The 24460-nt window shown below is 48.6% G+C and overlaps 1 protein-coding gene across 1 annotated transcript in view; it reads right to left on the bottom strand.

Annotated features, from left to right (window-relative positions):
* LOC140724109 (exocyst complex component 3-like protein 2) overlaps positions 1-24057 on the bottom strand; it is a 71571-nt gene extending 47514 nt beyond the window's left edge. Inside the window, exons 1-2 of the mRNA XM_073038590.1 lie at positions 23873-24057; positions 2371-2890 (exon numbers count right to left, since the gene is read on the bottom strand). Of these exons, the coding sequence (XP_072894691.1) occupies positions 2371-2887 (517 nt within the window). The 5' untranslated portion in view covers positions 2888-2890; positions 23873-24057. The remainder of the gene's footprint in view (positions 1-2370; positions 2891-23872) is intronic.
* Positions 24058-24460: the final 403 nt, after the last annotated feature.

The raw sequence follows: 24460 nt of genomic DNA, 5'->3' as shown, positions 1-24460 counted from the left end.
TGTGTTGTGTCAATAATCTGACAATCAGCTCTTGGGTGTCGCCATGCCAACACAGCATGTCCGCATTTTACCGTACATTCTGGAAACTGGAAGGAACTGGCGTGGTCAGAGGGAGACACATGAACTCCTTTCAGACGGCGGCAGAATGACGCCGCGAAGCTTTACACTAACCGCTGTCCTCTCCTGAGACTGGTCGTACGTTTGCCTCCCACATTCCAAAGAGGTTAATTGGCAACTGCTCTAAATTGCCCCTAGTTGGCAGGTGAGGGGTAGTTGCTGGGACATGGGGAGGTGAAAGGGGGAGTGCTTCGAACGGGTGGTGGATGGTCGGCACAAATTCGGTGGGCCGAACGGCCTCTTTCCCTGTTGCACGACTCTGACTAAGCCACAGCCCCTCTTTCTGCCTGTGTTAAGTGGGTCATTCCGCTCACAAGCCACTTACGTCGGTCTGCCGACACGCATTGTTCCACCCTGCTCTTTCACAAGTTCCAAGTACTGAACGAGCCTCGTAAATCAAGAGGTCAGAGAGCAGCACAATGCTTTTGTAAAGTGCTGCTTCAAAGGTGGCCTTTATGCACTGCTGATTTGAATGTTTCCACCACTGGTCGCCGTGCCTACAGCAGATCCATGGTCTCCCTCTCCCTCTCCTCGTCTTCCTGTCCCTCCTCTCTCCTCCTCTCCTCTCCTCTATCCACCCCTCTCTCCCCTTCCCTCTCTGTCTTTTCCTTCAAAAAGCTCCAAGATAACTCTATCTTTGACCGAGTCTTCAATGATATATACATTTGCAGATGAACGACTGTCTCTACAATGTATAAATCAGAGGAATTGAGCGGAGATCTGCAGTACTGTTATTCTCTCTCCACTGTGCTGAGCATTTTGTTTGCATTTCAGATTTCCAGCATGTGATCTGTGTTTTTCTATAACAGCAACCTTCTGCTTTTGTTAATGTCTCATCTTGCAGCAGAAGTCCTGCATTTATAGATTCACGAGGTTAATTCCTGGGATGTCCAGACTGTCTTACACAGAGAGGTTAGAGAGACTGGGCTTGTACACGCTGGAATTAAGGAGATTGAGAGGGGATCTGATTGCAACATATAAGATTATTAAGGGATTGGACAAGCTAGAGGCAGGAAATATGTTCCAGATGCTGGGAGAGTCCAGTACCAGAGGGCATGGTTTGAGAATAAGGGGTAGGTCATTTAGGACAGAGTTAAGGAAAAACTTCTTCTCCCAGAGAGTTGTGGGGGTCTGGAATGCACTGCCTCGGAAGGCAGTGGAGGCCAATTCTCTGGATGCTTTCAAGAAGGAGCTAGATAGGTATCTTATGGATAGGGAATCAAGGGATATGGGGACAAGGCAGGAACCGGGTATTGATAGTAGATGATCAGCCATGAACTCAGAATGGCGGTGCAGGCTCGAAGGGCCGAATGGTCTACTTCTGCACCTATTGTCTATTGTCTATTACCATTTTCCTACAAGGGCAGGAATGCACTGTTTGATTAAAACAAACTTCCACCCCTCTGTACACCTCTCTCCTTATTGAATTTGCCAACTTGGTGAGGATACAGTGATCATAAGGAATATAGGGTCCATAACATGATGTAGACTCTTCAACCTATTAGGTACCCATTTACACTAATCCCATTTTTCTCCCCATATTCCCATCAACTTCCCTCCCCGATTCCACTCCCCTCAACGCATAGAACATGGTACAGCACAGTACCCGTGGTGTTGAGTCAATATTTGAATACTCTAATATCAATCTAACGCTTCCTTCCCATTTGACCCTCATTTTTTCTTTCATCCACTTGTCTAAGAATCTTTTAAATCTCCCTAATATGCCTCTACTACCACCCCCGGCAGTGCGTTCGCTCTCTGCATAAGAAACCTACCTCTGACATCCCTCTAGTCAATCACCTTAAAATTATGCCCCCTTCAGTTAGCCATTAGTGCCCTGGGGAACATGCTCTGGCTGCCCAGTCTTATCATCTTGTGCACCTCTATCACGTCACCTCTCATCCTCCCTTACTCGCTCAACCTCTCCTCGTAAGACACATCCTGCATTTTTCTATTATCCACGCACCTCTCCACAGGTCTCGTAAATGTCCCAAATGTAAACACCTCAACCACCAGCTCCAGCCGTGCACTCCAGACATTTACTGTGAAAAAGACATCTCCCCGAACTCTCCTCCTTTCACCTTAAAGAATGCCCTGTGGTGTTAGCCATTGCCAGTCCTGGGGAAAGGTGCTGGCTGTCCTCTCTGCCTATGCCTTTTGTAAGCTTATAATTGTATATCTCGTTTGTCGTGAATAAATACAAATAAAATATTTTTATCAGAATTTGAAAAAATTAAAATAAAATGCCCCTACCTGAGAGAGGCTCGTTTGCTTTGTCCACCTTGTCGGCTCTTTTCTGGCCTGCTGACTTCTCCTGCCCAGTCTCTGCTCTCCCCTTGCCCTGCTTCAGGAACTTCTGCCTGGCCTCTGGTTCCGCCTTGCCCGGCTTGCTGTTTGGCGATGTGAAGAGGTTCTTCCTCTCCCCGCCCTTCTCCTCTGCCGGAGATTTCCCCTTCTTCTCCTTTGGTAGTAGCCTCCGCAGAAGTGACCCGTACTTGTCATCGTTCTTCTTTGGTGTGAGCCCATTGCTCGAGCGCAGGGTCCCGTTGGAACCTTCCGTGTGCCTCCCTACCTCCTCCTCCTCCTCCTCGCTGAAGGGATTCTTCAAGTCATCTGCAAATGGATTCAACGTGTCGCTCAGATCGTCCTCAAAAGGATTGGTCCCAGCACTCATCCTTCTGCCCAATATCAACTCCTTCTGCAGCTTCACTGTCCCCCCGTGTAGCTTCGTGGGGCTGAGCCGTAGCAGGTTACTCTTCAGAACTGGCATCTCCTGCACACAAAAAGGAGAGATGGTTTCATTACAATGCAGCACCTCGGGTACTGCCTGCGTGGAGATCTGCACGTTCTCCCTGTTCCCCACCGGAGCGTGGTTCCTGGGACCCGGCCGCGGGAGGTGCTATCTATATAGAATTTGCACATCCTTCCTCTGATCCTGTGGGTTTCCTATGCAAAGGCCCACGTGGTCGAGCCGGGATCGATCCCAGCTTCTGGAAGTGGTGTCTACACGGGAGGTGCGCGTTCTCTCTGCGGGGAGAGCTCCAGTTTCCGTCCACATTCCAACAGCGTCTGGGGTGGTGGCAGTGTAACTGACCTTTGTAAGTGTGTAGGTGTGGGGCGGGATTTAGGGGGAGCTGACAAGAATAAAATGGTGGCTGACGGTTAGCATAGGCTTGATGGGCCGAAGGGCCTATCTTGCTATGACTCTCTTCTTTCACACTGTGCTCACCTGAACCTATTGATCCAGTTTTACATCACTCAGTGATTTACAATGTCCCTCACCTGGACCCACCTTCCCCGCCTCACCTGGGTTCACCTATCACCTACCTTGCCTTCCCTTCCCTTTCCAGTCCTGATGAAAGGTGTTGGCCCAAAAGATTAACTATTTATTCCCCTGCATAAATGCTGCCTGACCTACCGAGTTCCTCTCGCATTTTGTCGCCCTGGACTTCCAGCATCTGCAGATACTTCCATGCTTGTGATCTACAATGTTTTGTTCTCGAAGCATGTCCATCCTAATGTCCCTTCATTTTGTCTACGTGTCTCTCCCAACCCTCAGTGACGGGTCTCTCTGATCCTCAGCTTCTGTGCACTCCTCATCTCAATTACCCAGCCATGCCTTCAACTACCTGCATCCCGAGTGTTGGAATGCCCTCCCTAAACTCGTGGCTCCACAAAGCAGGTCTCTTCCACTGTTATTTTCTTCAGGATCACTGCCAGATCTTCTTTATGTTTGTATTGCATAGAATGAGGCCATTGAACCTATGCCGATTTGTCAAAGCGATCTCACTCATCTGATCCAACCAGGTATTTCCCCCTCACCCCCTCTTGCACCCACCTAGAACAGCAGGCCAGCATAATGCTGCCAACTCTAAGACTGGAGCTGCTGTCTGTAAAGAATTTGTAATTTGTATAAGAATACAAATTCTTACATATTCGTGTAAGAATTTGTATGTTCTCCTCTGGGTAACAAACATTTCATTCTCCTTTGCAGCACGACAACAGATGAGTATACATTCTCCCTGTGGGTTTCCTCCCACGTTCCAAACACACAGGTTGGAGTGAGTGAGCTGTGGGCACACTACGCTGATGCTGGAAGCATAGTGACACTTGGGGGCTGTCCCCAGCACATCCTCGCATTATGTTGGCTATTGACGCACTTCGAAGTTTCGAGCTCCGTGGGGCAAACAAGCTAATCTTCTTCTCTGATTCTCCTGTCCTTCACCGACACCTGGGGAAACTAGCATTACTGATCCACATGATTTTGGGATGAGGGAGGAAACCTGGGCAGGTCAGTACCAACTCAACACACAGACCGTGTCAGAGGTCAGAGGGCACTGGAGCTGCAAGAAACCCTGACAAACACACCGGGAATATATTTGACATTAAGGGCACTTCATGAATGAATTTGTGTTAGTGATGTGCCACGTACGAGGTGGGCTGGGTGAGGGATGGAGGCTTGCGGGAGCACACTTTAGGAGAACGGGTACAAAGTAACACAATCTCCTTGCTTGTCTGAACTGGACACCTGAAGAATTTGAAACCATCCACTACCTCCACCTCTCTGCTGAAATCACCATTTTTCAGCAACAGGGAACTCGTGCAAAACTGAGTGAAATTATCATCTCCTGGCCTTGACCTTCTACTAAAGTGTTCCCCTCTTTCCAAAACCTGACAACAAGTTAATATTTACATAACATAACTGTGTTCCCCTCTTTCCAAAACCTGACAACCAGTTAATACTTACATAACATAACTGTGTTCCCCTCTTTCCAAAACCTGACAACAAGTTAATATTTACATAACATAACTGTGTTCCCCTCTTTCCAGAACCTAGACACCCTGAGCCAATAGGCTGGTCCTGGACTTATTTCCACTGGGCATGATTAACTTATTATTATTTAATTATTTATGGTTTTATATTGCTATATTTCTACACTATTGGTGCGGCTGTAACGAAACCCAATTTCCCTCGGGATCAATAAAGTATGTCTGTCTGTCTGTCTGTCTGTCTGAACCTGGCAACAGGTTACTATGTCTTCACATGTTGCATGGCATTTACCAATGCACTATACAGTATTATGTACTGTACATAACTGTGGGCTTATCCCCCCCAAGTACCAATTGCAAGTACACTATGGAAGGACAAACTCCAAGGCAGAGTACAAAGTAAATGGCAGGATACTTGGTAGTGTGGAGGAGCAGAGGGATCTGGGGGTACATGTCCACAGATCCCTGAAAGTTGCCTCACAGGTAGATAGGGTAGTTAAGAAAGCTTATGGGGTGTTAGCTTTCATAAGTCGAGGGACAGAGTTTAAGAGACGTGATGTAATGAGCAGCTCTATAAAACTCTAGTTAGACCACACTTGTTCTGTATCCAGTTCTGGTCGCCTCAGTATAGGAAGGATGTGGAAGCATTGGAAAGGGTACAGAGGAGATTTACCAGGATGCTGCCTGGTTTAGAGAGTATGGATTATGATCAGAGATTAAGGGAACTAGGGCTTTACTCTTTGGAGAGAAGGAGGATGAGAGGAGACATGATAGAGGTGTTCAAGATATTAAGAGGAATAGACAGAGTGGACAGCCAGCGCCTCTTCCCCAGGGCACCACTGCTCAGTACAAGAGGACATGTCTTTAAGGTAAGGGGAGGGAAGTTCAAGGGGGATATCAGAGGAAAGTTTTTTACTCAGAGAGTGGTTGGTGCGTGGAATGCACTGCCCGAGTCAGTGGTGGAGGCAGATACACTAGTGAAATTTAAGAGACTACTAGACAGGTACATGGAGGAATTTAAGGTAGGAGGATATATGGGAGGCAGGGTTTAAGAGTCGGCACAACATTGTGGGCCGAAGGGCCTGTAATGTGCTGTACTGTTCTATGTTCTAAAGGGAGATTACCACGTCAAAGTAAAACTCACTTTCAAAGTATGTGATGTTACTTTATACTAGCTTGGGATTCATTTTCCTGCAGGTATTTATGGGAAAATAAAGGAATATAATAGAGTTTACGAAAAAACTACACATATACAAAGACTGACAGAAAAGCCATGTTCAAAAGAGGACAAATAGTGGAGATTTTGTAAGTTTGAGAACATGAGTTGGAAGTGAGCCTGTGTGTTGTGGAACCAGTACAGCGATGGTGTAAGTGGGAGAGTCTGATGAGTAAGCGACTGGGAAAATCCAAGGTGACCTAGACCAGAGGGTCTGAACTATGGGAAGAGTTTGGACAAACATGGGCTGTTTTCTCTGGAGGGTCAGAAGCTGAGGCGTTTACAAAATTATGAGAGGCACAGAGAGGCCGGGCAGAATCTTTTTCCCAGGGTAGAAATGTCAAAGACATGCATTGAAGGGGAGAGTAGGAAAGTTTAAGGGAGAAGCTGGACTTTTTTTTTACACACTGTGATAGGTGAATGGTTGTCAGGGGTGGTGGTGGCATTTAAGGGGCTTTTAGACTCAGATTCAGATTAATTTATTTATCACATGGACATCGAACCTTACAGTGAATAATGTAATTTGTGTTAACAACCAGCGCACAAGAATGTGTTGGGAACAGCCGACAAACGTCACCATGCAAACAACAGCAACACAGGTCCCATTCCTCCCAGCCACTCACAACAGCATACACACTCACTCTCTCTCTCTCTCACACACACTCACAACAGCACACACTCTCTCTCTCTCACACACACACTCACAACAGCATACACACTCACACTCTCTCTCTCTCTCACACACACTCACAACAGCATACACACTCTCTCTCTCTCTCTCACACACTCACAACAGCACACACTCTCTCTCTCTCTCTCTCACACACACTCACTCTCTCTCTCACACACACTCACAACAGCATAAACACTCTCTCTCTCACACACACACTCACAACAGCACACACACTCACTCTCTCTCTCTTTCTCACACACACTCACAACAGCATAAACACTCTCTCTCTCACACACACTCACAACAGCACACACTCTCTCTCTCTCTCACACACACTCACAACAGCATAAACACTCTCTCTCTCTCTCTCTCTCACACACACTCACAACAGCATAAACACTCTCTCTCTCTCTCTCACACACACTCACAACAGCACACACTCTCTCTCTCTCTCTCACACACTCACAACAGCACACTCTCTCTCTCTCTCACACACTCACAACAGCATACACACTCACTCTCTCTCTCTCTCTCACACACACTCACAACAGCATAAACACTCTCTCTCTCTCTCTCACACACACTCACAACAGCACACACTCTCTCTCTCACACACACTCACAACAGCACACACTCTCTCTCTCACACACTCACAACAGCACACACTCACTCTCTCTCTCTCTCTCTCTCACACACACACAACAGCATAAACACTCTCTCTCTCTCTCACACACACTCACAACAGCACACTCTCTCTCTCTCTCACACACTCACAACAGCACACACTCACTCTCTCTCTCTCACACACTCACTCTCTCTCACACACACTCACAACAGCACACACTCACTCTCTCACACACTCACAACAGCACACACTCACTCTCTCTCTCTCTCACACACTCACAACAGCATACACTCTCTCTCTCACACACTCTCTCTCTCACACACACTCACAACAGCACACACTCTCTCTCTCTCACACACTCACAACAGCACACACTCACTCTCTCTCTCACACACTCACAACAGCACACACTCACTCTCTCTCTCTCACACACACTCACAACAGCACACACACTCTCTCTCTCTCACACACACACTCACAACAGCACACACTCTCTCTCTCTCTCACACACACTCACAACAGCACACACTCACTCTCTCTCTCACACACACTCACAACAGCACACACTCACTCTCTCTCTCACACACACTCACAACAGCACACACTCACTCTCTCTCTCTCTCACACACACTCACAACAGCACACACTCTCTCTCTCTCACACACACACTCACAACAGCACACACTCTCTCTCTCTCTCTTTCTCACACACTCAATCTTACAAATAACATTGAGAGCATGCGTTGTAGAGTTCTTGAAAGTGAATCCACATGTTGTGGGATCAGTTCAGAGTTGGGGTGAGTGAAGTTATCCACACTGGTTCAGGAGCCTGATGTGTTGAATCAGTTCAGTGTTGGGGTGAGTGAAGTTATCCACACTGGTTCAGGAGCCTGATGTGTGGAATCAGTTCAGTGTTGAGGTGAGTGAAGTTATCCACACTGGTTCAGGAGCCTGATGTGTTGAATCAGTTCAGTGTTGGGGTGAGTGAAGTTATCCACACTGGTTCAGGAGCCTGATGTGTTGAATCAGTTCAGTGTTGGGGTGAGTGAAGTTATCCACACTGGTTCAGGAGCCTGATGTGTTGAATCAGTTCAGTGTTGGGGTGAGTGAAGTTATCCACACTGGGTCAGGAGCCTGATGTGTGGAATCAGTTCAGTGTTGGGGTGAGTGAAGTTATCCACACTGGTTCAGGAGCCTGATGGTTGAAGGGTAAAACTGTCCCTGAGCCTAGGAGTGAGGGACCTGAGATTCCTAATCCTCCTACCTGATAGTAGTAGTGAGAAGTGAGAATGGGAGTGAGAGGGACAGGGGTAGTGGGTAAGAAGGTTGCTGCAGGACATTTAGATTGTAGTGCATTCCACCTCTGGCATCCCAGATGGTTGAAAGGGCAGCGAGGCTGAGGTATTCATTGCATGTTGGAGGAGAAGGGATCTGATTGTGAGATCTATTTCTCACTATCTCATCTCTTTCCCTCCAAATATTTGCCTGTGACTCTGCATTCTGCTCCAGTCCCACATTTTACAGATTCAGAAGATGCAGATTGGGCGATTAGGGTGACACGAAAAGGGTGATACGATCTTGGCTCTTGGTGTTTCAAAAACTCCCTGTTGAAAACCTGCATATCCGGGTGACCTTCTGCTGCAGCATTCAGCCGGTGTACTCAGGTCTCGTTTGGCTAAACAGGTTTGTCAGTTTTCTGTGGGCTGACAAGTTATCTCCACAAAGGGATTGAAAGCATCATCTGCTTTAGACGGGTTGGCTGCTGTCTGGCTGATGCACCATCGATAACTCTGAGACATGGGTTAAGGTAGGCTTTTATTGGCTGGAAGAGAGCACTATCAGCAGCAAGAGATATCCTGGCGACTGAGGAAGGGTCTGTGCCTCCAATCGCCTTTATACCGGGGTCTGTGGGAGGAGCCACAGGAGCAGTCAGCGGTGGGGGCGTGTCCAGACAGGCATATGCAGTTCACCACACTGGGAAATCACATGATTGGAAAGAAAGCTTTCTTTCACTATGGGATCAAATTTCTGACATTGCTGTCATGCTTACATCCACCTTTAAGGCACAGAGACACCTGGCTTGAAATAATGACTGTTTTCTTAAAGGGACTTGAGTTTTAGAGTCACAGAGCAGTACAGTAAAGAGGCCTTTTAGGTATTCCTTCATCAAATCTCTTCATTCTCCTACACTCCAATATATATAGTCTTAATTGTTTTCCTACAACTCGGTCCCGGCAACATCCTTGTTAAATTCTCTCTGTACTCTTTCAGCCCTATCCTGTAGGTATGTGATCAGAACTGCACACAATGCTCCAAATTAGGCCTCAACAGCTTCTTATACAACTTCAACATAACACCCCAGCTCCTGTACTTCATACTTAGATTTATGAAGACCAACATGCAAAAGCTCTCTTTATGACCCTATCTACCTGTATTTGCAGATCCATTTGTTCCACCCCAATCCACAGTGCTCTAAGGTTCAATGTGTAAGGGCTGCCCCTGGTTTCTCCTCCCAAATACAACACCTCACACTAGACTCTAGCTTCGCAAGGGGACATTATCTTTACATTCACACCTATAGGGCACAGGGACAATATCTTTACATTCACACCTATAGGGCACAGGGACAATATCTTTACATTCACACCTATAGGGCACAGGGACAATATCTTTACATTCACACCTATCGGGCACAGGGACATTATCTTTACATTCACACCTATAGGACACAGGGACATTATCTTTACATTCACACCTATAGGGCACAGGGACAATATCTTTACATTCACACCTATAGGGCACAGGGACAATATCTTTACATTCACACCTATGGGACACAGGGAGAATATCTTTACATTCACACCTATAGGACACAGGGACATTATCTTTACATTCACACCTATAGGACACAGGGACAATATCTTTACATTCACACCTATAGGGCACAGGGACAATATCTTTACATTCACACCTATAGGACACAGGGACATTATCTTTACATTCACACCCATAGGACACAGGGACATTATCTTTACATTCACACCTATAGGACACAGGGACAATATCTTTACATTCACACCTATAGGGCACAGGGACAATATCTTTACATTCACACCTATGGGACACAGGGAGAATATCTTTACATTCACACGTATGGGACACAGGGACAATATCTTTACATTCACACCTATAGGGCACAGGGACAATATCTTTACATTCACACCTATAGGACATAGGGACAATATCTTTACATTCACACCTATAGGGCACAGGGACAATATCTTTACATTCACACCTATGGGACACAGGGAGAATATCTTTACATTCACACCTATGGGACACAGGGACAATATCTTTACATTCACACCTATGGGACATAGGGACAATATCTTTACATTCACACCTATGGGACACAGGGACAATATCTTTACATTCACACCTATGGGACACAGGGACAATATATTTACATTCACACCTATAGGACACAGGGACAATATCTTTACATTCACACCTAAGGGACACAGGGACAATATCTTTACATTCACACCTATAGGACACAGGGAGAATATCTTTACATTCACACCTATGGGACACAGGGAGAATATCTTTACATTCACACCTATGGGACACAGGGACAATATCTTTACATTCACACCTATAGGACACAGGGACAATATCTTTACATTCACACCTATGGGACACAGGGAGAATATCTTTACATTCACACCTATGGGACACAGGGAGAATATCTTTACATTCACACCTATAGGGCACAGGGACAATATCTTTACATTCACACCTATGGGACACAGGGAGAATATCTTTACATTCACACCTATGGGACACAGGGACAATATCTTTACATTCACACCTATAGGGCACAGGGACAATATCTTTACATTCACACCTATAGGACACAGGGACAATATCTTTACATTCACACCTATAGGGCACAGGGACAATATCTTTACATTCACACCTATGGGACACAGGGAGAATATCTTTACATTCACACCTATGGGACATAGGGACAATATCTTTACATTCACACCTATGGGACACAGGGACAATATCTTTACATTCACACCTATGGGACATAGGGACAATATCTTTACATTCACACCTATTGGACACAGGGACAATATCTTTACATTCACACGTATGGGACACAGGGACAATATATTTACATTCACACCTATGGGACACAGGGACAATATCTTTACATTCACACCTATAGGACACAGGGACAATATTTTTACATTCACACCTATGGGACACAGGGACAATATCTTTACATTCACACCTATAGGACACAGGGAGAATATCTTTACATTCACACCTATAGGACACAGGGGGAATATCTTTACATTCACACCTATGGGACACAGGGACAATATCTTTACATTCACACCTATGGGACACAGGGACAATATCTTTACATTCACACCTATAGGACACAGGGAGAATATCTTTACATTCACACCTATGGGACACAGGGAGAATATCTTTACATTCACACCTATGGGACACAGGGACAATATCTTTACATTCACACCTATAGGACACAGGGAGAATATCTTTACATTCACACCTATGGGACACAGGGAGAATATCTTTACATTCACACCTATGGGACACAGGGAGAATATCTTTACATTCACACCTATAGGGCACAGGGACAATATCTTTACATTCACACCTATGGGACACAGGGAGAATATCTTTACATTCACACCTATGGGACACAGGGACAATATCTTTACATTCACACCTATAGGGCACAGGGACAATATCTTTACATTCACACCTATAGGACACAGGGACAATATCTTTACATTCACACCTATAGGGCACAGGGACAATATCTTTACATTCACACCTATGGGACACAGGGAGAATATCTTTACATTCACACCTATGGGACATAGGGACAATATCTTTACATTCACACCTATGGGACACAGGGACAATATCTTTACATTCACACCTATGGGACATAGGGACAATATCTTTACATTCACACCTATTGGACACAGGGACAATATCTTTACATTCACACGTATGGGACACAGGGACAATATATTTACATTCACACCTATGGGACACAGGGACAATATCTTTACATTCACACCTATAGGACACAGGGACAATATTTTTACATTCACACCTATGGGACACAGGGACAATATCTTTACATTCACACCTATAGGACACAGGGAGAATATCTTTACATTCACACCTATAGGACACAGGGGGAATATCTTTACATTCACACCTATGGGACACAGGGACAATATCTTTACATTCACACCTATGGGACACAGGGACAATATCTTTACATTCACACCTATAGGACACAGGGAGAATATCTTTACATTCACACCTATGGGACACAGGGAGAATATCTTTACATTCACACCTATGGGACACAGGGACAATATCTTTACATTCACACCTATAGGACACAGGGACAATATCTTTACATTCACACCTATGGGACACAGGGAGAATATCTTTACATTCACACCTATGGGACACAGGGAGAATATCTTTACATTCACACCTATAGGACACAGGGAGAATATCTTTACATTCACACCTATAGGACACAGGGAGAATATCTTTACATTCACACCTATGGGACACAGGGACAATATCTTTACATTCACACCTATGGGACACAGGGACAATATCTTTACATTCACACCTATAGGACACAGGGACAATATCTTTACATTCACACCTATAGGACACAGGGACAATATCTTTACATTCACACCTATGGGACACAGGGACAATATCTTTACATTCACACCTATGGGACACAGGGAGAATATCTTTACATTCACACCTATGGGACACAGGGAGAATATCTTTACATTCACACCTATAGGACACAGGGAGAATATCTTTACATTCACACCTATAGGACACAGGGACAATATCTTTACATTCACACCTATAGGACACAGGGAGAATATCTTTACATTCACACCTATGCGACACAGGGAGAATATCTTTACATTCACACCTATAGGACACAGGGAGAATATCTTTACATTCACACCTATGGGACACAGGGACAATATCTTTACATTCACACCTATAGGACACAGGGAGAATATCTTTACATTCACATCTATAGGACACAGGGACAATATCTTTACATTCACACCTATAGGACACAGGGACAATATCTTTACACTCACATCTATGGGACACAGGGACAATATCTTTACATTCACACCTATAGGACACAGGGACAATATCTTTACATTCACACCTATGGGACACAGGGACAATATCTTTACATTCACACCTATGGGACACGAAAACATTATCTTTGCATTCACACCCTCCACAACATGGGCACAACCCTCCACCATGGGTACAACTCCCCCACCATGGGCTCAACCCCCCACCATGGGTACAACCCCCCACCATGGGTACAACTCCCCACCATGGGTACAACCCCTCACCATGGGTACAGCCCCCCACCATGGGTACAGCCCCTCACCATGGGTACAACCCCTCACCATGGGTACAGCCCCCCACCATGGGTACAAACCCCCACCATGGGTACAACCCCTCACCATGGGTACAACTCCCCCACCATGGGCTCAACCCCCCACCATGGGTACAACCCCCCACCATGGGTACAACTCCCCACCATGGGTACAACCCCTCACCATGGGTACAAACCCCCACCATGGGTACAACCCCTCACCATGGGTACAGCCCCCCACCATGGGTACAATCCCTCACCATGGGTACAGCCCCCCACCATGGGTACAACCCCTCACCATGGGCTCAACCCCCCACCATGGGTACAACTCCCCCACCATGGGTACAACCCCTCACCATGGGTACAACCCCCCACCATGGGTACAACCCCTCACCATGGGTACAGCCCCCCACCATGGGTACAACCCCCCACCATGGGTACAGCCCCTCACCATGGGTACAACCTCCCACCATGGGTACAACCCCTCACCATGGGTACAACCCCCTACCATGGGTACAGCCCCCCACCATGGGTACAACCCCTCACCATGGATACAACCCCTCACCATGGGCTCAACCCCCCACCATGGGTACAACTCCCCCACCATGGGTACAACCCCTCACCATGGGTACAACCCCTCACCATGGGTACAGCCCCTCACCATGGGTACAGCCCCCCACCATGGGTACAACCCCTCTCAATGGGTACAACCCCCCACCATGGGTACAACTCCCCACCATGGGTACAACCCCTCACCATGGGCTCAACCCCCCACCATGGGTACAACTCCCCCACCATGGGTACAACCCCCCACCATGGGTACAGCCCCTCACCATGGGTACAGCCCCCCACCATGGGTACAACCCCTCTCAATGGGTACAACCCCTCACCATGGGTACAGCCCCCCACCATGGGTACAACCCCCCACCATGGGTACAGCCCCTCACCATGGGTACAGCCCCCCACCATGGGTACAACCCCTCTCAATGGGTACAACCCCTCACCATGGGTACAGCCCCCCACCATGGGTACAACCCCCCACCATGGGTACAGCCCCCCACCATGGGTACAACCCCTCACCATGGGTACAAACCCCCACCATGGGTACAACCCCCCACCATGGGTACAGCCCCCCACCATGGGTACAACCCCTCACCATGGGTACAACCCCCCACCATGGGTACAAACCCCCACCATGGGTACAACCCCCCACCATGGGTACAGCCCCCCACCATGGGTACAACCCCCCACCATGGGCTCAACCCCCCACCATGGGTACAACCCCCCACCATGGGTACAACCCCTCTCAATGGGTACAACCCCTCACCATGGGTACAGCCCCCCACCATGGGTACAACCCCCCCACCATGGGTACAACCCCTCTCAATGGGTACAACCCCCCACCATGGGTACAGCCCCCCACCATGGGTACATCCCCTCTCAATGGGTACAACCCCTCACCATGGGTACAGCCCCCCACCATGGGTACAACCCCCCACCATGGGTACAACCCCTCTCAATGGGTACAACCCCCCACCATGGGTACAGCCCCCCACCATGGGTACAACCCCCCACCATGGGTACAACTCCCCCACCATGGGTACAGCCCCCCACCATGGGTACAACCCCCCACCATGGGTACAACTCCCCACCATGGGTACAGCCCCCCACCATGGGTACAACCCCCCACCATGGGTACAACTCCCCCACCATGGGTACAGCCCCCCACCATGGGTACAGCCCCCCACCATGGGTACAACCCCCCACCATGGGTACAAACCCCCACCATGGGTACAGCCCCCCACCATGGGTACAACCCCCCACCATGGGTACAACTCCCCACCATGGGTACAGCCCCCCACCATGGGTACAGCCCCCCACCATGGGTACAACTCCCCCACCATGGGTACAGCCCCCCACCATGGGTACAACCCCTCACCATGGGTACAACCCCTCACCATGGGCTCAACCCCCCACCATGGGTACAACCCCCCACCATGGGTACAAACCCCCACCATGGGTACAACCCCTCACCATGGGTACAACCTCCCACCATGGGTACAGCCCCCCACCATGGGTACAACCCCCCACCATGGTTACAGCCCCCCACCATGGGTACAACCCCCCACCATGGTTACAGCCCCCCACCATGGGTACAACCCCCCACCATGGGTACAACTCCCCCACCATGGGTACAGCCCCCCACCATGGGTACAACCCCCCACCATGGGTACAGCCCCCCACCATGGGTACAACCCCCCACCATGGGTACAACTCCCCCACCATGGGTACAGCCCCCCACCATGGGTACAACCCCCCACCATGGGTACAACTCCCCCACCATGGGTACAACCCCCCACCATGGGTACAACTCCCCCACCATGGGTACAGCCCCCCACCATGGGTACAACCCCCCACCATGGGTACAGCCCCCCACCATGGGTACAACCCCCCACCATGGGTACAACTCCCCCACCATGGGTACAGCCCCCCACCATGGGCTCAAACCCTTCACCATGGGTACAACCCCCCACCATGGGCTCAAACCCCCACCATGGGTACAACCCCTCACCATGGGTACAGCCCCCCACCATGGGTACAACCCTCCACCATGGGTACAGCCCCTCACCATGGGTACAACTCCCCCACCATGGGTACAGCCCCCCACCATGGGTACAACCCCTCACCATGGGTACAACCCCCCACCATGGGCTCAACCCCCCACCATGGGTACAGCCCCCCACCATGGGTACAGCCCCCCACCATGGGCTCAACCCCCCACCATGGGTACAGCCCCCCACCATGGGTACAACCCCTCACCATGGGCTCAACCCCTCACCATGGGTACAACCCCTCACCATGGGTACAGCCCCCCACCATGGGTACAGCCCCCCACCATGGGCTCAACCCCCCACCATGGGTACAACCCCTCACCATGGGTACAGCCCCCCACCATGGGCTCAACCCCCCACCATGGGTACAACCCCCCACCATGGGCTCAACCCCTCACCATGGGTACAGCCCCCCACCATGGGTACAACCCCTCACCATGGGTACAACCCCCTACCATGGGTACAACCCTCCACCATGGGTACAACCCCCCACCATGGGTACAGCCCCTCACCATGGGTACAACCCCTCACCATGGGTACAACCCTCCACCATGGGTACAGCCCCTCACCATGGGTACAACCCCCCACCATGGGTACAACCCCTCACCATGGGTACAACCCTCCACCATGGGTACAGCCCCTCACCATGGGTACAACCCCCCACCATGGGTACAACCCCCCACCATGGGCTCAAACCCCCACCATGGGTACAACTCCCCCACCATGGGTACAACCCCCCACCATGGGCTCAACCCCCCACCATGGGTACAACCCCTCACCATGGGTACAGCCCCCCACCATGGGTACAACCCCCCACCATGGGTACAGCCCCTCACCATGGGTACAGCCCCCCACCATGGGCTCAACCCCCCACCATGGGTACAACCCCTCACCATGGGTACAGCCCCCCACCATGGGTACAACCCCCCACCATGGGTACAGCCCCTCACCATGGGTACAACCCCCCACCATGGATACAGCCCCCCACCATGGGTACAACCCCCCACCATGGGCTCAAACCCCCACCATGGGTACAACTCCCCCACCATGGGTACAACCCCCCACCATGGGCTCAACCCCCCACCATGGGTACAACCCCTCACCATGGGTACAGCCCCCCACCATGGGTACAACCCCCCACCATGGGTACAACCCCCCACCATGGGTACAGCCCCTCACCATGGGTACAGCCCCCCACCATGGGCTCAACCCCCCACCATGGGTACAACCCCCCACCATGGGTACAGCCCCTCACCATGGGTACAGCCCCCCACCATGGGCTCAACCCCCCACCATGGGCTCAACCCCCCACCATGGAGGACATCTTCAAAAGGCAGCAACTCACGAAGACAGCATGTATCACAAAGGCCCTCTTCTCATGACTACCATCGGGGTGGAGGGAAGAGCCTGAGGACACGCACTCAATATTTTAGGGACAGGCCCTTCCCGTCTGCCATCAGATTGCTGAGCGGTGCCTCAGTATTCCTCTTTTGCACCATTGATTGATTGATTGATTTCCCTTTATGCGTTTCAATGTCTTGCTGCCAGAAACCCCCACATTTCACAAGCTATGCCAGTGATAATAAGCCTGATTCTGAATTATCTTGCTCTCTGACCCCTTCCTCATTCTGCAAACCCCTTGATATCTCCCTCGACTGCATACAATTAATTTCAAACCACGTAAAGCTGTACAAGGACAGGCCCTACGGCGCAAAATGTCTGCTCCAAGTGAAACTAATCCTGTTTGCCTTCACAATGTTGCCACCCCCCTCATTTCTTCATTTATTTAAATCCCACTTTCATCTCTGCTTCCAGCAACTCCCCTGGGAGCACAATGCGGGCACCACCACTCTTTGTGAAAAAAACTTGCCTCTTAAATCTCCTTAAAATTTTTCCCCTCTCACCATAACATTTCTACCCTGGGTCACTGTCTACCCTGTCGATGCCTCTTGTCATTTTATGAACATCACTCCTCAGTGTTCAGCTCCAGAAAAAACAACCCTTGTTTTCCCAACCCCACTGAACTCCGAACAGAGTTAGACTAAACTTTAACCCCTTCCAAAACGAATACAGGAAGAGGAAGGAGAGGGGCACCCAGTTAAAGGGGTTGAGATGGCTGAGGTGAGAGAAAGAGGTAGGCAGAGTCAAGGAGAGTGGAGGGGACTCACTGTGAACGAGAGTGCGATTGAACTTGAGAGAGAGAGAGAGAGAGAGAGGCAGGAGAGAAGAAGAGAGAGAGAGAGAGAGAGAGAGAGAGAGAGGAAGGGAGAGACAGACAGAGAGAGATGGAGAAAGTTTGAGACAGAGAAAGAACAAGACTGAGAGAGAGAGAGAGAGAGTGTTGAAGGGAAAGATAAACTTAGGTATATGGACAGGAAAGGAGTGGAGGGTTATGGGCTGAGTGCAGGTAGGTGGGACTAGGTGAGATTAAGAGTTCGGCACGGACTAGGAGGGCCGGAATGGCCTGTTTCCGTGCTGTGATTGTTATATGGTTATATGGATACGTAAATGGGGGAATGGATTAAGGGCTATGATTAGCTTATTTAGCTTACAGGTACCTTATGTTGGTTGTTGTACAGCCAGAACGGGAACCTCACACAGCCACAAATGATGTACCAGACATTATTCCCTAATACTGTTAGACATAGGTCTAAATAAAGAATTATCTGGTTGCACAAAGCATTTTTGAGGTATAACATAACTAAATAGGGGAAGGACAGCATGGGAGTGGGTGGCAGAACATTGGAGAGTAAGGGCAGGTGTCACGATAAAGAACTGAGATTATATCCATGCTGGTCTTGGCAGAAATAATTATAACTAACCAATAATGATTTTACACCTAATTGTATCTTACCATGTGATCGAAACTATTCTAAAACTGTGTTAACTCGTGTAATTATAATATTTCCTGTAATGATCAATGTTATAAATTGTGTGGAATTGTGTTCGGGGCCGGGCAGTGTCCGGACTGTCTCTTTGGGAGATCAGTCTGGATCTTCCCCCATAGCATGCTATGAATAAAAAGAGAAGTTTGGTGAAGGATCGCTTGTTTTATGGTTTTATTGGACTCGTGATACCTTACTGCATCGGGTCGATCAGCCTGGCAGTTTGGCGAGCTGGCCAGGAGTCCAAGACGAGGTCCCCTAGAGAGCGTGAGTGGTCACTCGGTGGCAGTAACCTGAGAAGGACTGAGTCCACAAGGTAAGATTTGCCTTGATCTCTCTCTCATTAATTGTCCACCTTGAGGATCCCCTCGTCTGGGGCGTAAACCTCTGATGGACTCCTTCCGAAACCGCCCGAGTACCACGGGTCAGCAGGTTCGGGGTAACAGAGGACCCGAGGAGGTATTGTGAGTATTTAAGGTTGTGAGGTATCAGGGTAACAGAGGACCCGATGAGATATTGTGAGTATTAAAGTTAATGAGGTATCGGGGTAACAGAGGACCCAACGAGATATTGTGAGTATTTAAGGTTGTGAGGTATCGGGGTAACAGAGGACCCGACGAGATATTGTGAGTATTTAAGGTTGTGAGGTATCGGGGTAACAGAGGACCCGACGAGATATTGTGAGTATTTAAGGTTGTGAGGTATCGGGGTAACAGAGGACCCGACGAGATATTGTGAGTATTTAAGGTTGTGAGGTATTGGGGTAACAGAGGACCCGACGAGATATTGTGAGTATTTAAGGTTGTGAGGTATCGGGGTAACAGAGGACCCGATGAGATATTGTGAGTATTTAAGGTTGTGAGGTATCGGGGTAACAGAGGACCCGACGAGATATTGTGAGTATTTAAGGTTGTGAGGTATCGGGGTAACAGAGGACCCGATGAGATATTGTGAGTATTAAAGTTAATGAGGTATCGGGGTAACAGAGGACCCGACGAGATATTGTGAGTATTTAAGGTTGTGAGGTATCGGGGTAACAGAGGACCCGACGAGATATTGTGAGTATTTAAGGTTGTGAGGTATTGGGGTAACAGAGGACCCGACGAGATATTGTGAGTATTTAAGGTTGTGAGGTATCGGGGTAACAGAGGACCCGATGAGATATTGTGAGTATTTAAGGTTGTGAGGTATCGGGGTAACAGAGGACCCGACGAGATATTGTGAGTATTTAAGGTTGTGAGGTATCGGGGTAACAGAGGACCCGATGAGATATTGTGAGTATTAAAGTTAATGAGGTATCGGGGTAACAGAGGACCCGACGAGATATTGTGAGTATTTAAGGTTGTGAGGTATTATGACAATTAAAGTCTGTGTGTGCTGAAGATTTGGGCAGTGGATCATTAACAGTGATCTATTACATTTTTCTTTGGGTGCGTCGCCACGAATCGGGCAGTGGGTTAGTGGCAGTAACATTTGAAGCTGGCGAGCACCTTAATTGGCAGGGGGGATCGGGGTGCGTAGCACCGCAAATTGACTAGCACGGGACAGAACAGAAGTTTGGCCAAACACAGGCTCTCTCCTGCAGTCCATCCGGATGTTGTAAATACGCTTTGGGAGTATGCTTATGATAATTTGCCTGTCTCAGCGTCCAGCCTTAGACCGGTAGTTAGTGGTAAAGTTGTTACTTAGAGAAATTATACCAAGATTTGAGGAACCCAGACAGTTAAGTTTGGACACTGGCCCTCATTTTGAACTTTAATATCTTTGGACTATTGGACTATTTTTACTGTGCTCATAGTCTGTTTTTTTTATCAATTATGGTATTGTTTGCACTGTTGTATCTATATGTTATAACAATGTGGTTTTGTGCAGGTCTTGTAGCTTTAGTTTTTGGTCTTGTTTTGTCTGGTGGAATTGAAGCTCCTTTCCGGGGAACACGTTAGACGGTAGCACGATATTAATACGCAGCAGCCTCTCCGGACTCTGGATTGGGGATTGCCAAACGTTACGTGGATTTTCTGGTGTAGTCTGTTTTGTCATGTGCTTTTGTGATATCATTCTGGGGAAACGTTGTCTCATTTTTTAACTGCGTTGCATTTGTGGTTTCTAAATGACAATAATCTGAATCTGAATGTTGTGGGGCAAATGAAGAGCTATGCCAGGGACAGCAGTTTCACTGTGCCTACCACCCGAATAGTGGAACGAGCTAATAGCACCCTGAAAAAAAAAGCTGACTAAGTTAATGTCCGAAACCAGACTGAGCTGGCTGAAGGTCCTTCCACGAGGAAATCTGCCGATGCTGGAAATTCAAGCAACAACACGCAAAATGCTGGTGGAACGCAGCAGGTCAGGCAGCATCTATAGGGAGAAACACTGTGTCCTGACGAAGGGTCTCGGCCCCGATACGTCGACAGCGCTTCTCCCCATAGATGCTGCCTGGCCTGCTGTGTTCCACCAGCATTTTGTGTGTGGTTGTTTGAAGGTCCTTCCGTTAGCTTTATACCATATGAGAATTACCCCACATTCCACAACAGGGGTATCTGCAGCTGAAATTGTTTATGGGCATCCTGGAAGGACCCCAAGGGATGCTGACTTGCAGCCCTCTGCCCAAATTGACCTTAATGTCATGGGGGGATGAATTGCAGAAGTACTTTCACCTAAGTCATTGTGTACAGTTTTGGTCTCCAGGGTTAAGGAAGGACATCCTGGCTGTAGAGGAAGTGCAGCATAGATTCACGAGGTTAATTCCTGGGATGTCTGGACTATCTTACGCAGAGAGGTTAGAGAGACTGGGCTTGTACACACTGGAATTAAGGAGATTGAGAGGGGATCTGATTGAAACATATAAGATTATTAAGGGATTGGACAAGATAGAGGCAGGAAATATGTTCCAGATGCTGGGAGAGTCCAGTACCAGAGGGCATGGTTTGAGAATAAGGGGTAGGTCATTTAGGACAGAGTTAAGGAAAAACTTCTTCTCCCAGAGAGTTGTGGAGGTCTGGAATGCACTGCCTCGGAAGGCAGTGGAGGCCAATTCTCTGGATGCTTTCAAGAAGGAGCTAGATAGGTATCTTATGGACAGGGAATCAAGGGATATGGGGACAAGGCAGGAACCGGGTATTGATAGTAGATGATCAGCCATGATCTCAAAATGGCGGTGCAGGCTCGAAGGGCCGAATGGTCTACTTCTGCACCTATTGTCTATTGTCTATTAACGTCCTCTCTAAAGTTTCTCCACTCTCAGGTAAGGAATACCCTTCAGGATTCCGGAGGGCAAGGAGAGGCGTGCCGGAGCTGAAAATGGGAGATCCGTACTGACCAGGGTTGGGGAGCGTCCCAAACTTGGACCCCGGTGGAAAGGGCCATTCTAGATACTTCTGCAAACGGCGGCGGCAGTTTCGGCTCAAGGCCAGGAACGCTGGAAGCATCTCAGTGACTGTCAAAGATGGCTTTCTGGCGGCACTTGTGGACTCATTTCTTTACTGTGTGTTGCAATTGATTCCTTAGAGGACAACTTGTTTAATCCAGTACATGAACGACTGGACGGCAACCGTACTGCTTATTATCCTTCGGTACAGTCTGTGGAAGCACGATGTGTGGCTAACCCATTGGCGCTAGCCTGGAAGGTACGTGGAGGACAGTTCAGGGGCAGAATGGAAAGGGATAGAGGGGATATTTTATTGAGGGAATAGGTGGTAACCATGCCGTGGACCCTGAGTGTTTGGGGACCCGCGAACGGCATGCAGTGGGGGAGGGGGAAGAGTGGGTACCTAGTACACGCTGTCGAAACACCCGGGATTATCCCTTCTGTTTTACGGGAAAGGGATGGGGATGCGTTTTCGCCGGGGAAATGCCTTGCCTGGAGAAACAGTGTTTGGACCACCGATGTAAGAGAGACAAGGGAATATTCTCTTGCGAATGCGTCCAAAAACAATGCGTGCCCCTCTCTAAGGGGAGTTCAGAATGTATGTGGATATTGTAATGGGACTCGTGTCGGCTGGTTCAGGGACTTTAGACTACTCCCTGTATCCCGAGGCGTACTTACGGTAAGATACAATAGCACTTCGTAAGAATTCTTGCTACCCGGGCCAAGACCGGATCTGTGTCCCTGATAGCTCGAGCCGTCAGCGCCGTGTAGTTGGTTATCATGAGAGGGAGAGAGTAACAGGAGGGAATAAACAGCCTGTTGCCTAATGTGTGGCTCAGCGCACCCGGGAGCAGCCCGGCGGCCCGTTCCAACCTGACCTTCCGAAAGATGTGAGGTGTGGGTCTGTACGTTAATCGCCGCTGTAAATTGCCTTTAGTGTGTGGGGAGTGATTTGGGGGAGTTAACAGGAACGTGGGGAGAGAGTAGAGGGAGAATTAGTAGGGAATGAGGTACTGTAATTACGTGAGTCTGCATCGACAAGAGACCAAAATACTTTCTAACTATGCTGATATTTACCAACTAATTCAGTTTTTACTCATTACCTGAAATGGGAAGAAACGTGCTGTCTCCTTACCTGCTATGCGATTCCATTGCGAGTGCTGAAATCACTCATTTCACTTTCCTTTTAGCAGAACCAAAATGAAACCTCCCTGTGGAATTTGACCTCTAATCGTGCATATCAAAAACATTGGTGCAAAAATTATCTGTACTTGTATGTGTGTGTGTGTGAGAGAGTGTGGGTGTGTGCGTGCGTGTGCGCGTGAGTCTGTGTGTGTGTGTGTGCTTGTGTGTGTCCTGTTGGTGTGTGCGTGTGTGTGAGTGTGTGCGTGTGTGAGTGTGTCTGTGTGTGTGAGTGTGTCTCTGTGTGTGTGTGAGTGTGTGTGCATGTGTGTGTGGGTGTGTGTGTATGTGTGTGTGCGTGCATGCGTGTGTGTGTGTTTGTGGGTGGGTGTGTGAGTGTGTATGCATGTGTGTGAGTGTGAATGTCTGTTGTGTGTGTGAGTATGTGTGTGTGTGTGTGTGTGTGTGTGTGTGTGTGTGTGTGTGTGTGAGAGAGATAGAGTATGTGTGTATGAGTGTGTGTGTGTCTGTTAGGAGTTAGGAGCACGTGGAGCTGTGACACTTGGACT

Source organism: Hemitrygon akajei, unplaced genomic scaffold (genome assembly GCF_048418815.1).
Source record: "Hemitrygon akajei unplaced genomic scaffold, sHemAka1.3 Scf000162, whole genome shotgun sequence".
Lineage (NCBI taxonomy): Eukaryota > Metazoa > Chordata > Chondrichthyes > Myliobatiformes > Dasyatidae > Hemitrygon > Hemitrygon akajei.
The sequence above is the reverse complement of the archived record's forward strand: the minus strand, read 5'-3'. Positions and strand labels throughout refer to the sequence as shown.